The 17961-nt window shown below is 38.5% G+C and overlaps 1 protein-coding gene across 4 annotated transcripts in view; it reads right to left on the minus strand.

Moving 5' to 3' along the window:
* MCU (mitochondrial calcium uniporter) overlaps nucleotides 1–17961 on the minus strand; it is a 209027-nt gene that overhangs the window by 3585 nt on the left and 187481 nt on the right. For 3 of the 4 annotated variants that reach the window (XM_005565546.3, XM_045400085.2, XM_005565548.4), the window contains 2 exons: nucleotides 12431–12591; nucleotides 10049–10252 (listed from right to left, as the gene is read on the minus strand). In XM_005565546.3, the coding sequence (XP_005565603.1) occupies nucleotides 10049–10252; nucleotides 12431–12591 (365 nt within the window). The remainder of the gene's footprint in view (nucleotides 1–10048; nucleotides 10253–12430; nucleotides 12592–17961) is intronic. The other variant, XM_074001851.1, reaches the window with a different exon arrangement.

Genomic DNA, 17961 nt, shown 5'->3' on the forward strand with positions numbered 1-17961 from the left:
CATCACAATGAATCAACACACAATGAACATGTTACTCATCACCAGATTTTATAAAAATAGACCACTGCCAACAATCCAGAAACTCCCTCTTGCCCCTTTCCAATTACTCACACTTCTTTCCCCCAAAGTAATCAGTCTCTTGACTTTTATGGTAATTGTTTTCTTGCTTTCTTTATAACTTACCTCCTTAAGCATGTATTCCTAAGTTCCACAACTTAGTGTTACCTGTTTTATGAATTTTATGGAGTCATACAGTACATATTTATATGGCTACTTGCACTCAACATTATGTTTGTGAAATTCACCTTTTGTGTGTAGCTGCCGTCTATTCATTTCCATTATATTATATTGTATGACTTCATCGTAGTTTATTTAACCATTCTACTATTGATAAGCTTTTGGGTTGTTTTGGTTCTTACTAATAATGCTGCCAAAAGCATTTCTGGATTTATCTCTTCTGCTGGAGATATATCTAGGAGTGGAAAATCTTAGATCACAGGGTATGCATGTGTTCAAATGTAAGAAGTGATGTTAAACAGTTTCCAAAATGGCTGTACCAATTATATTCCTACCAGCAGGATTATGAGAGGTACCATCATTCCACATCCTTGCCAATACTTGATATTGCTGGTTTAAAAGATGTTAGCCATTCTGCTGTGTATGAAATAGTATCTCATTTAAAAAAAAAAGCTTTAATGAGATATAACTCACACACTATACAATTTACCCAATTAAAGTATAATGCTGAATGGTTTATATATAGTCACAGAGTTGTACAATCATTGCTACAATTTTAGAACATTTTCATCACCCCAAAAAAGAACTCCATACCCTGTGACAGTCAATTCTCCTTTCCCCCCAAACTCCCAGTTCTAGGCAGCTACTAATTTATCTTCTGCCTCTATAATTTGTCTATTCTACATATTTCATATAAGTGGAATCATACAATACATGGCCTTTTGTATCTGGCTTCTTTCACTTAGCATAACATTTTCAAGGTTCATCCATTTGTGGCATGTATCAGTATTTCATTTATTTTTATTGCCAAATAACATTCCATTAATAGTTATGCCACATTTTATTTATCCATTCCTCAGTTGATAGCATTTGGATTGTTTCCATGTTGGGGCTATTATGTACAATCCTGCTGTGAACACTTGTGTACAAGCTTTTGTGTGGATGTATGTTTTCATTTCTCTTGGAGATACACAGCATTTTCCTGATCCCTAAGAGGCTGAGGCCTTTTCATTTAATCTATTATTGGCCATTTGCATATCCTTTATTAGAAATGCCTGTCCAGATCTCTTGCCATTTTTTCTAGTGGATTCTGTCACCTTCTTACTGATCTGTAGAATTTGTTTTTATATTCTGGATATAGATCCTTTGTAGGTTATACATACTGCAAGTATCTCCTTCTAGCCTGTTTACCTTCTTCATGGTGTTCTTTAATAAACAGATAATAATTTAATGTAGTCTAATTTATCATTCTTTCTCTTTTGTGATATGGGATTTTGCTATGTTGGCTGGCCTCAAACTCCTGGGTTCAAGCAATCCTCCCATCTCAGCCTCCCAAGTAGCTGGGATTACAGGCACACACCACAGTGCCTGGCTTACTTTATCATTCTTATCCTGTATGGTTAGTGCTTTTCATTCTGTGTAAGAAATCATTCTCTATAGTCATTAAGATATTCTCTTATAGGAGTTTTATTACATTACCTATCACATTTAGATCTATAATTTACCTGGAATTCATTCTTGTTTATAGTATAAAATGGGGTTATTTCATTTTTTAATATAGGCATTCAATTATCCTAGCACCATTGATTGAAGAAGACTCTCCTTTCTTTGTAGGGCCATCTTTTTTGTTTGTTTATTTTTGAGTCTCACTCTGCCACCAAGGCTGGAGTACAGTGGTATAATCATAGCTCACTCCAACCTCAAACTCCTTGGCTCATGCAATCCTCTCACCCTGGCCTCCTGAGTAGCTGGTACCTACAGGTGCACGCCACCACACTCAACTAATTAAAAAAATTCTTTTAGCAATAGGGTCTCACTATGTTGTCCATGCTGGTCGTGAACTCCTGGCCTCAAGTGATTGATTCTCCCACCTTGGCCTCCCAAAGCGCTGGGATTACAGGCATGACCTATCACTTTTTAAAATCAAAAGTTCATTTACATTGGGTCTGTTTCTATACTCTTCTATTCTATAGGTCTGTCTTTGTGCCACTGTCATTGAAGTGTTATAACTAAAGCTGTAGTCTTCATATCTAATAGAGCAAATCCTCTTACCCAGTTTTTCTTCAAGAGTTTATTGGCTTTTCTTAGTCTTTTACATTTCCATATCAGTTTTAGAAGCAGTCTATTCAAATCTCTTCCCCAATCCCCAAATCTGTTGGGTTTTTGACTGACTGGGATTGCACTGAATCTAATGGATCAGTTGGGTAGAATTGACATGTTTGGATAGAGTCTTATCCATTTTTTATACAATATATTTCTAGGGTTTTCCCCCCTTCTTTGCCTTCTACATGTGGTCTATGTATTTTTAAAAGTAATTTTAAGGTGCAGCTTTAAAATATTTTCATTTTCTAACCGTTTGTTGCTAGCATATAGATATGCAATTGATTTACATACATTGACCTTGTATCCAATAACCTTATGAAACTCACTTACGGATCCTAACCAATTATCTGTACATTTCTTCTGTTTTTTTTCATGTACAAAATCTCTAAGTGTCAGTTTTCTTTCTTTCCAATCCTTGTATCTTCCATATTCTGTTCTTGCCTTCTGCACTGGCTAGGGCCTCCTCTTCAAAGGTGAACAGGAGTGGTACTTCTACCTTATTCCCAGACAATGAAGGAATATCAGAACATTTTAAGTCTATTTACCTGCTCCAGACATATATGTCATTGTTGTTGCATATTTAATCTTATTTATTTATTTATTTATTTATTTATTTATTTTTGAGACAGAGTCTCACTCTGTCACCCAGGCTGGAGTGCAATGGCGCGATCCCAGCTCACTGCAACCTGCACCTCCTGGGTTCAAGCAAGTCTCATGCCTCAGTCTCCCCAGTAGTTGGGGTTACAGGTGTGTGCCACCGTGCCCAGCTGAATTTTTTGTATTTTTAGTAAAGACGGGGTTTCGCCATGTTGGCCAGGCTGGTCTCAAACTCCTGACCTCAAATGATCTGCCTGCCTCAGCCTCCCAAAGTGCTGGGATTACAGGCATGAGCCCGGCCTGTTGTTGCATATTTTAATTCTCTCTATATCTTAAATTCCTTAAGAGTTTATTATAATGGTTTTATATATTTAATATTTGTTTAGACTCATCACTCACAGGTTTACCATTTTTGTTGCTCTTTATTCCTTTCTGCTTTTCTGACTTTTCATGTGTGATAATCTTTCTTCTGCCCAAAGAACATCTGTTAGTATCTCCTTCAGTGCAGATCTGATGGTGACAAATTCTGTTTGTCTGAAAATGTCTTTATTTTGGAAAGATATTTTTTGCTGAGTATAGAATTATAAGATGACAGTTATTTTCTTTCTAAAAATTGAAGATACTATCCCATTGGCTTTCACTGCTGCTACTGAGAAGTCAGCATTCAGTCTAACAGGGACTCCTTTGAAGGCAAACTTTTTCTCTCTTTGGCTGCTTTTAAGATTTTTCCATTTGGCTTTGGCTTTTGAAGTTTTACTACGGATATGTCTCAATGGAAATTTCCTTTTTTATTTTTATTTTATTTTTTTGATACAGAGTCTCGCTCTATCATCCAGGCTGGAGTGCAGTGGTGTGATCTCAGTTCACTGCAACCTCTGTCTCTCAGGTTCAACTGATCCTCATGCCTCAGCCTCCTGAGTAGCTGGGATTAGAGATGTGCGCCAACATGCCCAGCTAATTTTTGTATTTTTAGTAGAGAAGGGGTTTCACCATGTTGGCCAGGCTGGTCTCAAACCCCTGGCTTCAAGTGATCTGCCCACCTCGGGCTCCCAAAGTGCTGGGATTACAGGCGTGAGCCACTGCGCCCAGTTTTTATATTGGTTGATATTGGTTGGAATTCTTAAATCTGTAAATGGATGTCTTTCATCATTTTGGAAAATTCTCAGCCTATACTCTTTATTTAAATATTGTTTCTTCCCATCCTCTCTCTCTTCTCCGAGACTCCAATAAAATTAAATATATATTAGGCCTTTCCACTGTGTCCTGTGTCTCTTATCCTTTCCTATATTTTACATCTTTCTGTATCTGCACACTTCATTTTGAATAGTTTCTTGTGCCTCACTCAAGGTCACGTCTAATCTACTATTAAACTCATCCATTATATTTCATTTCTAAAATTTTTCAATGGGTTCTTTAAAAAAAAAAAATCAAGTTATCTGCCAATATTCTCAACCTTGTTGTTTATCTCCCTGAATATAGTAAGTATATTTATTTTAAAGGCTATGTCTGATAATACCAATATCTGGAGTCCTTGTGTCTGTAATGTCTATTGTTTCTGTAGGTATTTGTGTATCTGCTTATTTTTATTGTATGTCTAATTTAATGTTTGCAAAACTGGCCAGACACGGTGGCTCACACCTGTAATCCAGCACTTTGGGAGGCCGAGGCAGACAGATCACTTGAGCCCAGGAGTTTGAGACCAGTCAGAGTGACACGGAGAAACTACAGCTTTCCAAAAAATGCCAAAAAAAACCTAGCTGGGCATGGTGGCACGTGCTTGTAGTCCCAGCTACTCAGGAAGCTAAGAGGGAGGGCTGCTTGAGCCTGGGAGTTTGAGGCTGCAGTGAGTCATGATTGTGCCACTGCACTCCAACCTGGGCAACAGAGTGGGACCCTGTCTTAAAAAAATAAAATAAAATAAAAATAAAAAAATAAAAAAGCAAAATTATTTGTAGAAGTAATTTAAGGTTTAGAATAATGTTATCTCCTCCCAGGGATGATTTATGTTTGCTTCTGCATTAAACCTGTGAGCATCAGCACTCGGGGATTACCATTATTCCAAGACTACCTCAATCTAATTTACAGGATTGAGATGAATGAAAGATGAGCTACAGTACTTGAGAGAGCCTATAACAGGTTCATCCTTATTCTACAATGGTAGCCTTTACAGGTTCCAAATCAAAGCAAGACGGTTTCTGTTTCACCTACTCTAGTGATCATTAGACACCAATCTCTAAGGCTGCGGTTCCTCTAGGCTAACAAGTGTGGCTCAGCTTCTTGGCCTCTCCACTATACCCTCCTCAATTAGCATAAATTACCAGAGGAAAAAGCACACCTAAATACTAGTCTCATCTTCCTGGAACTCTTCTTATTTAGACCCTCACCTAGCAATTTTTGCTATTTTGTTAGTTCTCTAGTATCTTCAAGCAGATGTGTATTGTTTTGTCTAACAATTCTAACTCTTCTTAGTGGAAGGACTGGTTGATTGCCTAGTATGCTACAACTAGAAACAGAGTAAATATTTAATTATTGATGATGACAGATAATAGATACTGGAAGACTGATAGCTAAAGTGTTTGTGGAAACCTTTTTAAAATGAATAAAATCGAGGTCTGAATCGACTGAAGGGATAATTAGTGGATTAAGAACTTGAGGGAAAGCCCTCTACATTCATCTAACATGCTGTTACTAGGCTATTCACCTATGTTCCCTTAGGATGTAAATATACACACTAATTAAGTTTATTCAAATCTATTCTGTGCTTCCTCTTTTGGGCAACCAGCATTTACTGAGCAACTATGTACTAGACTCTTCTAAAATTTCTGTGATTTGGGCTGGGTGCAGTGGCTCATGCCTGTAATCCTAGCATTTTGCGAGGCTGAGGTGCAGGATCACTTGAGCTCAGGAGTTCGAGACCAGCCTGGGCAACGTAGGGAAACCCTGTCTACAAAAAATTTTTAAAAATTAGCTGGGGATGGTGGAACATGCCTACAATCTCAGGTACTCATGAGGCTGACGTGGGAGAATTGCTTGGGTCTGGGAGGTAGATGCTTCAGTGAGCTGTGATTATGCCACTGCATTCAAGCCTAAGAGACAGAGTAAAACCCTGTCTCAAAAAAAAAAAAAAAATTGTGATTTGATAGTAAGTGAGAAAAGATGCAGATAATTTCATTAGGAAAGAAAGTCAGAGGGAGAGGTTGAAAACACAGGGAATACAAAAAATAAATTGGAATAAGATACTAGGAGGAAGGAACGGGACTAAGAACATGTGGAGGGGCTAGCCCTAAATAGGAAAATGCCACCTCTTCTTGGAATTTGATGGAAATAGTGTAAAATTCGGTACAGATATAGTTGCATTTACAGTCTTAAGAATTAGAAAGCTTCTATCTGTTAATTTCAATTTTCTAGGAGAAGTAGGAGGTAAGGTTAAGGGTGGGATGGGGATCTTGATGTGAAGTCTTAGAATAACTACTATGGGGATATGAGGGAAGAAAACGTGATTAGAAACACAAGCAGTGGCCCGTTCTACACTATGACATGATTTTTCTCTAGCAATATTTAATAGCCTAGACATAGATAGGATAAAGGACTAGATTAATCCAATATTAGGAGTTTATGGAGTACATACTGTAGAAAGACAAAAGGGCAGGGATGGTAGGATACTAACAAGAGAATGACAACGCAGTTTAAATCGGACAGAAAAGGAAGTGATACAGGAGGAAGGTGATAGTAAAAAGTTAAGAGAAAGATGCCAGTAGCTTAAAGGTCTGGATGAGGTCAAAGGAGTGAGTGAGTGAATAAAAGGTCTAGAAAGAAAATAAATTATCAGAAATTAACATACTAATTTATATTATAAGTGGGACAGTTCTAGGAAAGAAGGCCCTGAACAGCCATTGAAGTGGTTTGCTGGAATACAATATAAATGATGGTTATTGGAAATGAGGAGGTAAAGGGTATTAAAGGCTAGGTCACTATTCATGAACACTTTTTTCATTATTGCCCCCCTAAGTAGCCTTTTAAGGCATTTTTTCCTGATTACTCCTACTTCCCAAAGGAGGTTTAATATACTGTTTATCTGTTTATGCATTGTAATATGTAAAATGTTTTTACTCCCCAAGAATCAATGCTCACTCCCATGAGGCAATATCATCCCCTTCATTGAAAAGGCATGGGCCAGATAGTGGGGCGGCTGGCCCATGTGCACGATGACACAGCTCCCACAGGCAAGCCTTACTGCCCAGCTCCTTTTCTACATAGTAGAAATCAGTACTCAGGTTCTACTGAAATATTAATCAACAATACTCAATATTCCATTTGATTTTATGATTTCAAGGAGCTTGCCATCTTAGAAAGATTCTTTGGAACTTAACATATTATTGGCATATATTTAGATTGCAACTCGTAGTAACAGCAGTTTAGAAGAGTTTAAATGCCACTGAACAGGCATTTGCTTCGGGGTATTAAGATGGATATGTTAGTAAAAATATTTAATGTGAAAACTACATTTTATTTGGTCACTGTTTTCCTATTCATAAGTGAATAGTGACTAAATTGTTTACTACTGCTATTTTGCAACTTGTCACTTGAGGGCAGCAAGACTATTTTGGGAATCACAGAATGGAGCATTTAACTAGCAGGACAGGTAAGGCATTAAAGATTCTATAGCAGCATGAAAAGGGAGAAAGTGGTAACACTGTATTCAAGTCTAATACAGAAAACATTTACAAAACAGCTTTTTGTAAGCAGTAATTATTTCCCCAATATATTTTTATTTCTATTCTAATTATAGTTTTCAAAAGTTACTCCTCATAAATGAACTAAACGGAAGGCAGTATAATTGAGTAGAAAGTGAGCAGCCTACAGAGTCACACTAATCTGGGTTCAATTCCTTGTCCTACAGTGAACTAGATATAATGTTTGGGCAGATTACTTAACCTCTTGGAGACTCAGTTTCCTCATCTATGGAATGGGGATATATAAATACTTACAGGGTTGAGGTTAAATATATGAATATATGTACTTATGTTACTAGATGTAAAATGCTTAACACATAATAAGGCTTAGCAAAAGGTACTTAACAGTAATGACCAAGCAAAAGGTATGGGTATCTCACAGTGGAAAGAATGCTTCACCTCTTCAGTAATCAAGGAAATGCAAATTCCACAAGGAAATACCACCATTTTGTACCCAATTAATCAGCAAGAGATATATCAAGGGTGATCATTAGATTTAAGGTATAACTGGAAAAAATTAGTGTTTGGCTGAAAACATGGCTGTTATATATCTATTTACTTATGACACAGGGTCTTGCACTGTCACTGGAGTACAGGGGCATGATCACAGCTCACTGTAACCTCAAACTCCTGGCCTCAAGTGATCCTCCTGCCTCAGCCTCTCAAGTAGCTAGGACTATAGGCATATGCCACCACACCTGGCTAATTAAAAAAATTGTTTTTTGGTAGAGACAGGGTCTTGCTATGTTGCAAACTCCTAGCTTCAAGTGATCCTCCTGCCTTGGCCTCCCAAAGCATTGTGTCATTTATTTGATATGTTCAGTTCATTTAGTATTTTAGATGTAAGGCACATGTTACACAGTGCCTAAGGGAATGTAGATATAAATCACTGTGTAACATGTGCCTTTTATCTAAAAGACTTAAGTCTAAGTCTTTTAGACTTTTAAGACTTAAGTCTTAGAAATAAGATCTTAGAAATAAAAACTGAATAAAACCAAATGCTTAGCCTCAAGAGATATTACAGTCTAGGCTGGGTGCGGTGGCTCACGCCTATAATCCCAGCACTTTGGGAGGCTGAGGCGGGCGGGTCACGAGGTCAGGAGATCGAGACCATCCTGTTGAACACGATGAAACCCCATCTCTAGTAAAAATATAAAAAAATTAGCTGGGCTTGGTGGCAGGCGCCTGTAGTCCCAGCTTCTCAGGAGGCTGAGGCAGGAGAATGGCGTGAACCCAGGAGGCAGAGGAGCTTGCAGTGAGCAGAAATCGTGCCGCTGTGCTCCAGCCTGGGTGACAGACTCCATCTCCAAAAAAAAAAAAAAAAAGATACTACAGTCTAGCACAGAGAAAAAGAAAGCATATAATAATTACAATAAAAGGGAGCACATGGGATGAGTAAAATGAGGGGCACAATATGTTATAGGAATTTAGAAGAGGGAGAGATCAAAGTTAGCTACAAGGAATTGGTCAAAGGTTCATGAAAGATAAACATTTAAGTAAACCTTGAAAGATGACAGGTAGAGATCAACAGGGAGAACTTTCCCAGTTGAAAGAATGATGTGAAGGAAGGAACAAAAGGGTGGAAAACTCAGGTCACTGTGGGGAATAGAGAATAGAATTTGGCTTGTTTAGAACATACACAGAGGAGTTGAGAGACATCTGAAAAGGACAGATAGCAACCTGTTATAAATACTCAGGCTAAGGAGTTTGGACTTAAATCAGTAGATAAAAAGAAGCCATTAAAAGTGTGTGTAAATGAGAGAGAAGAGAGAGAGAGCACAAGAGAGCAAGCGCTAAAGATACACACACACACACACACACACACACACACACACACAGAGAGAGAGACAGAGAGAGAAATGTCACAGACAGATGCAAGCCATGCCCAGAGCTGTGATCAGATAAGAATGATGTGACTGTTCAGTTCTGTTCACAGTGACTAGTATGAGCCAGACATGCCACTAGGTGCTAAAAAGTCTGAGCAAGCAATTGTAGGACATAAAACAGTTTACTTTCTTCTCTATTAGACACATTTGGAAGGCCAAGATAGGTTAAATAACATTCTTGTGCTGTCATTTTCTCAAACACAAATAGGTTGTGACCACTGATCTAACAACAGAAAGAAAATGCATATGTTCAACAGCAGCCATATTAAATATGAGACGCAACTGTCATCCATGTCTTTTATCTACCTCTCAATCTATAGCACTTGCTTGGAATATTGCCTAATACACAAGTGGCACACGTGTGTGTATGTGTGTAAAGGATGAGTACTTAAAGAAAACTGGCCTTAGAAAATGAGAAAAAAGAGAAAACTCTTTTGAAAATTAAAACTTTATTACTAGCTCATAAAGAGTTACTTGAAGAGGAATTCTTACCTGGCGTGTCATTACAAAATATGCATACATTGCCATGGCACTTCCATAAGTGATGAAGTATGTTACTGGCTCCATGATGTCCCAGGAATATTCCCACCAGGTAAGCCGGGCCAAAATGCCAAACTGTGTGGCCATGTAGGCAAGGCCACCCCATAGCACCAAAGTGGTCCTCTTCTCAGCTTTTCTGCTAATCTCAATTCGTACCTATTGGGCACACATAATTGTAAGGCATTTTGACATAACACCAATTTAAAAAGGTTTAAACTGTTCTATGTTCACTAAAGAAACAGGGCTCATAATCAAGACACAAGTCTCAGTTCTAGTAAATATAGCTTGTCTTCCTAAATAGTATCTGCAGTTTTCACTGAATAAAATATCTTAGGCCAGATGCAGTGGCTCACATCTGTAATCCCAGCGTTTTGGTAGGTCAAGGTGGGCAGCTTGCTTGAGCCCAGGAGTTCAAGACCAGCCTGGGCAACATGGCGAAATCCCATCTCTACAAAAAATACAAAAATTAGCAGGGCATGGTGGCACATCCCTGTAGTCCCAGCTATCGGGAGGCTGAGGTGGGTGAATCGCTTGAGCCCAGGAACTGGAGGATGCAGTGAGTCAAGATCATACCACTGCACTCCAGCCTGGGTGAATGAATGAAACCGCCTTGAAAAATATATATATACATGTAAGTATAACTACTATTTAGGGCATTTGTATTTTATGTTTCACCCTAGAAGTAGGTGAAAATATGGGCATGAATAACTCAGTTTTAACAGGTCTTCATCCAATCACAAGATTATCTTCTCTGAAAGAGGGAAATGCACACATACCTATATTCTTTCACTGTTGCATACACGATTTAATCTATTCTCAGTTTTAACTCCAGTGATATACTAGGGACAGAACACGGACTCTGGATTTAAAGCAGCTCAATTCAGAGCCTTGATCTGCAAATCACCATTAACTTCATTAAAGAGTTGTTCCGAAGACTAAATAAGAAAATATAGGTAAAATACTAGCACAATTCACGAAACATAGTAAATATTCTATAAACGATGAAAATTCTTTTTCAGGAATCAGAAAATGCAAACGACTAAGAGTCTTTGTTCCCTTCCTTACTCCTTACAATCTGATTTCTTAAAATTGAAATATCATAGAAAAAATAAAGGTAACATATATTCATTGTAAACAGTCAGAAACGTGTAAAGAAAAATCAGTCATAACCCGACTACTGTACTAGCATTTTGGAACGTATTCCTTCTGATTTCTTTGTGTATGTATATATATAAATGCGTATAGGTATATACATAATACATTTAAAAACTGGATCATAGTATGCATACTATTTTATAATTTGGTTTCTATGGCAAATAAAATCTATATAGTCCCTTTAATAGTTGCATAATAGTCTATATACAGTTGTCCCTAGGTATCTGTGGTGAATTGGTTCCAGGATACCCCCCAAACCAAGATATCAAAATACATAAATGTTAAAGTCCCTTATATAAAATGGGATGGTATCTGCATATAACCTATACATATATTCCCATATGCTTTAAATCATCTCTAGTTACTTATAATACAATGTAAATGCTATGTAGTTATTGTATTGATTTTTAAAATTTGTATTCTTTTTTGTTGTTGTTGTTTTGTTTGTTTTTGAGACAGAGTCTTGCTCTGTCGTCCAGGCTAGAGTGCAGTAGTGCAATTTTGGCTCCCTGCAACCTCTGCCTCCTGGGTTCAAGTGATTCTTGTGCCTCAACCTCCTGAGTAGCTGGGACTATAGGCAAATGATGCCATGACGCCCGGATAATTTTTATATTTTTAGTAGAGATGGAGTTTTGCCATGTTGGGCAGGCTGGTCTCAAACTCCTGACCTCAGGTGATCGGCCTGCCTTGGCCTCCCAAAGCGTTGGGATTACAGGTGTGAGCCACCATGCCCAGCCTTGTTATGTTTTATTGTCCCCTCACCCCCTACCAAATATCTTCTATCTGAGGTTGGTTAAATCTGCGAATGTAGAACCTACAGATAACAGAGGGCCAACTGTAATATTCCTTCTTAACTTGGCTAAAATCATTATCCACTATACTCAAGAGCCTTTCCTGATCAGCAATTATTCTGATCTTAATTTTAAAGGTGGTAAATCTGGTTAAGGGCAGTACATTCAGAACTGAAAGCTCTTAAGTCCATTATCAAGGCTCCAAACGATTCCTTTTTCAGCCCTTTCTTAGCTTTGACTTAAACTTTTTTATGGTTCAGTCCCATAAACTAAAGAACTAATTTGATTGACATGACTCAACTGCATAAAACTTACAAGAAAAAACAGAAACATATATGCTCTGGAAAAAACACAGGTAAGGTGAAAAACCTGAGATTTGAAGTTTTACCTTTTCCAGGGGAGCCAGCTGCTCTTTGAGATCCTCTAGTCTTTCAATAAGCTCCCTTTCCTTGTTTAACTGGTGCTGCTCAATGCACAGTGTGGTGTATAGCTGCTGGACCAACGTCTTTACATCATTCAGCGTTGCTGCATTTTCATGACTTAAGAGGTCTGAAACAAAGGAGTTACATTTTTTAAAAAATGTATGCCTTAAATGATTACTATTCCTAGGACTATCACATGAGGCAGACTGATCCATTATAGGTATCTCGCCTTCCGTGTTAAACTGAAGGAAAGTAATAGTTCTCTTTTTTTTTTTTTTTTTGAGACAATGTCTTACTCTATCACCCAGGCTGGAGTGTAGTGGTGTGATCTTGGCTCACTGCAGCCCCTACCTCCAGGGCTCAAGTAATCCTCTGAGGTTAGCTTCCTGAATAGCTGGGACTACAGGTGCGCACCAGCCACAAGCCTGGCTAATTTTTGTATTTTTTGTACAGACAAGTTTTCACCATGTTGCCCAGGCTGGTCTCAAACTCCCGGGCTCAAGCGATTTGCCTGCCTTGGCCTCCCAAAGTGCTGGTGTAACAGGCGTGAGCCACCATGCCCAGCCTATAGTTTTTGTTAAAACAAAAAAGTTGTCCACAAATGTAAAAAGTTAATTCATGGCTGGGCCCGGTGGCTCACGCCTGTAATCCCAGCACTTTGGGAGGCCAAGGCAGGCAAATGATCACGAGGTCAGGGAATCAAGACCATCTTGGTCAACACAGTGAAACCCCGTCTCTACTAAAAAAAAAAAAAAAAATACAAAAAATCAGCTGGGTGTGGTGGCGGGCGCCTGTAGACCCAGCTACTTAGGAGGCTGAGGTAGGGAAATGCGTGAACCCGGGGGGCAGAGCTTGCAGTGAGCCGAGATTGCACCACTGCACTCCAGCCTGGGAGACAGAGCAAGACTCCGCCTCAAAAAAAAAAAAAAAAAAAGTAAATTCGTATTTGGGTAACTAAAAAAATTTGAAACAAATACCTACCATTATATTCTTGGAAGTCTAAATGCTACAAATGAGGGTATGATTAACATTAAGAAAAATAATACAAATAATAATGATCTTCATTAGATAAAGACAAAATTAAAGCAACTGTTAAAAACTAGTAGAGAGGTTTAGAATCAATCTGATTATTATGCTTATTAAAATGGTGACTATAATTTATCTGTAGTCCTGCCATTTTAATTGATTTTTTTCCCCTTAGTAAGTCCTAAGGGAAAAATATATAGTATTTCAAATTTGCAAATACAAAGGCATAAATAAAAATGCCATCATCCTAATAATCTTTTTTTTTTTTTTTTTTTTTTTTGAGACGGAGTCTCGCTCTGTCACCCAGGCTGGAGTGCAGTTGTGCAATCTCGCTCACTGCAAGCTCTGCCTCCCAGGTTCACGCCATTCTCCTGCCTCAGCCTCCTGAGTAGTAGCTGGGACTACAGGTGTCTGCCACCATGCCGGGCTAATTTTTTGTAATTTTTGGTAGAGACGAGATTTCACCGTGTTAGCCAGGATGGTCTCTATCTCCTGACCTCGTGATCCACCCACCTCAACCCCCCAAAATGCTGGGATTACAGGCGTGAGCCACTGTGCCTGGCCCATTCTAATAATCTTAACTCTCATTCTTCTTCTCCCTAGTATACCAACTTTTATTCATTCCTGATGAGGAAAGACAGAGAATAGCTGTAGGAGCCTCAGTATCATGGTCTAAAGGGTATGAAGTTATGAGAACAACTGAAAGGGTGAAAGATTAAGTTCTTTCATTCAATATCCTCTACTATGAGTAGCATGTATTTCTAGAAATCTAAAAATTATGTTTTCAGAATCAAATAAAAACTCTGCTGACTAAAGCTGTCCATTTTTTTTTTAAAGCACTTTTTTTTTTTAGATTCTTACTAGCTTTCAATGTTAGGTACAGCATAAGGGTAGCACTCTTCTAAACAAAACAAGCCATAGTCAGAATTAACCATGTATTTCGAACATTCTTTAAGGATGTCCTTTAGTACAGTTATTATAGAAGTTCGATCAATGAAAAAATTCAAAAGAAGGTAGCAAACTGGATTAGAGAAGAGCCGATATAGTAAAACGGGATATAGCACCTAGCTGGGTATCTTGTATGCCTCAGTAAATGTGTGCTGAATTAATGGGAACATAAAAGGAAGAGCACTTTGAGTTCCAGAAGTCATCTATGTCAACAGTGTCTTCCTTGTACCAAAGCTGCTGCTCACATTTGCATATAGCCTTAAACTGTCCAAAGTTACCAGAAGAAGAAACTGCACTCTAGGAGGCTGAAGTAACTTGTCCAAAATGGCACAGTAAGGGGTAGAGTCCACGTCTCCTGATTTCTAGGCCTGTGGCTACATTACAGTGCTTCTACTATACCAATATTAAATTTCTTCTGCAAGTTCAGTCCCCTTTCATGAACTATTTTATTAGATAAAGCAGATTTGTTCCATCTTCTCCATGTATATATAAAACTATAGTATTGGCTGGGCACAACCTGTAATCCCAGCACTTTGGGAGGCCAAGGTGGGCAAATCACGAGGTCAGGAGTTTTAGACCAGTATGGCCAACATGATGAAATTTTATCTCTACTAAAAATACAAAAATTAGCCGGGCATGGTGGTGCACGCCTGTAATCCCAGCTACTGGGGAGGCTGAGGCAGGAGACTCGCTTGAACCCAGGAGGTGGAGGTGGCAGTGAGTCGAGATTGCGCCACTATACCCCAGCCTCAAAACGAAACAAAAAACAAAAAAACACAAAGAAACTCTAGTATTATTCCTCTTAAACATCCTAAACCTAGTGCCTTCTATCTCTTTCCTCCATTTAGCCCTTCCACTAAAGCGTTGCAACACAGGGCAAAGGAACATGCTTATTCAATGAATGGCATCCCTCTTAAATACAGAATTTCAAACCACTCTCTTACTGTAGTCAGCTGAAAAAGAGTGGTGGTACCTTCAGCTGAAAAAGAGTGGTGGTACCTTGGATGCCAGCAATACCTTCCTCAACCAGGGACAGAAAGACACAAGGTAGAAACAAAATTTGAGCCTACTTTGCATTTTATCAAAAGGAGAAAAAAAGATTTTCTTTACTATGTTTAAAAACCAGGGAAAGGCCAGGCGCAGTTGCTCATGCCGGTAATCCCAGTACTTTGGGAGGCCAAGGAGGGCGGATCACGAGGTCGGGAGATCGAGACCATCCTGGCTAACATGGTGAAACCCCATCTCTATTAAAAATACAAAAAAATTAGCTGGGCATGGTGGCGGGCACCTGTAGTCCCAGCTACTTGGGAAGCTGAGGCAGGAGAATGGCATGAACCCGGGAGGCAGAGCTTGCAGTGAGCCGAGATTGCACCACTGCACTCTAGCCTGGGCAACAGAGCAAGACTCCATCTCAAAAAAAGAAAAGAAAAGAAAAAAAAAAAACAGGGAAAACACAGCCTGGGCAACATAGGGAAACCTCATCTCTACAAAAAAAAAAAATTTGCCAGGCATGGTGGCGTGTGCTTGTAGTCCTAGCTACTTGGGATGCTGAGGTGGGAGGATCTGCTTGAGCCTGGGAGGTCATGGCTGCAATGAGCTGTGATCACGCCACTGCACTCCAGCCTGGGTGACAGAGTGAGACCCTGTCTCAAAAAAATAATTAAATTTAAGATCAAGGAAAACAAAGTGTTTATGGATTTAAAATCATATTGAGTTTCTGTGAGAGATGGTATCTGATGGCATAATCTCACTATAGAATAACAGAACTAAGAGAGCTATGATGTGTGTATCTAAACGTTAAAAAGGTCTTTTGAAATTCTACACCAATGCTGCTACTGAGTTACTAAAGTCCACACTTCAATTTACGATTATTTCCATGAATTACAGATTTTTGACCCTTGCAAGCTTCATACCCTAATTTACTTCTAGAAAAGCAAGGTAGATACTCCACAGTTCCTGGATACAGATAAAGCAATGGGTTGTTTTAGGCTGCCAAATCACCAGGGAATCAAATACAATCCCCTGTTTTTTCAATTTCTACCTTTTCTTATTCAATTTGAGAAAAGCTTTATTTAAAAATCTAAACATTCATTTCTGTTTAAAAAATACAGTTATTACAGAAATGGTTGGTATTTATTAATTGATTAAAATACCTTTAGTTTTTGACAACATAATATATGGAAACTCACATCTTAACTTTCCTGATTGTTATACTTTATATAGGAATATATTAGTGAACTTTCGGAATGTTACCAATAGAAAATCTAAACAGATGAACTCTCTAGGCAATTCACACAAAAACACACCTCAGTAAAATAGGACCTGTACTTCTGTTATTTTAAAGAGAACTTCTAGCCTGAGAATCAGGGAATAAAGAAGAAAAACACATTAGCATAGCTGATATATGGCTAACTGTCCCTGGTCTACATGTTTAATTATTCCAAGTTCATAAAATCTGATTCGATAATGCCTTACTACAGTTGACTCTTGAACAATGTGGTTGGGGGGCGAGGTTGGGGCACCACCCCCCTACAACTTTTGAAACCTCAAAAACTTAACTACTAATAGCCTACCTGGACCAGAAGCCTTACCAATAACATAATTAACAAATGTTTTATATATGTATTATATACTGTATTCTTACAGTAAAGTAAGCTAGAGAAAAGAAAACATTACAATCATAAAGGGAAAATAAATTTATAGTGCTATACTGTATTTATTTACATTGTAAGTTTACATTGTCTGTTTGCAAGATAAATCATCTGTCTAAAATGATGGGCAACCGAGGCTGCAGACCTCAGTCTACGGTACATATCAAGCAATCCAAGTTTTTCTTGCAATGTCATCACTTTTCTCTGCTTCTTGGGAGCACTTCCAGCATCACTTCATATAGGTCCCATGGTGTTATTCAAGGTGGACTAAACACACAAAAAAATTCAAGAACTGCAAGAGATCAATTTTTACTGCAATAGACAATTTACTGGAGAAATGAACTACCCATGAGGAGATAATTAGCATCACACAGCATTTTAAGCTGATATCAAAAACACTTGAGTTTACAGCAACAGCAACAAGAGGTGGCTATGAAATCACTAGAGTAGTATACTATGTACTAGAGTCAATTTTATGCAGACATTATTAAATACTGCATCTTTACATTTCTCTTAACTGCAAATGGCATCATGCATGGTCTGTGTGTGCATACGTTTTGATAATTTTTAACTTTTTTTAATAGATATGTATATATTTTATGGTAGTAAATGATAAAAAATAGGAAGGGCGTGGTGGTTCAGGCCTGTAATCCCAGCACTTTGGGAGGCCAAGGTGGGTGGATCACCTGAGGTCAGGAGTTTGAGGTCACCTGGCCAACATGGTGAAACATGTGTGCCTATAATCCCAGTTACAGGAAGGCTGAGGGAGGAGAATCATTTGAACCCAGGAGGCAGAGGTTGCAGTGTGCTGAGATTGCACCGCTGCACTCCAGCCTGGGGGACAGAGAGAGACTCCGTCTCAAAAACAAAAT

Source organism: Macaca fascicularis, chromosome 9 (genome assembly GCF_037993035.2).
Source record: "Macaca fascicularis isolate 582-1 chromosome 9, T2T-MFA8v1.1".
In the NCBI taxonomy this organism is placed as follows: Eukaryota; Metazoa; Chordata; class Mammalia; order Primates; family Cercopithecidae; genus Macaca; species Macaca fascicularis.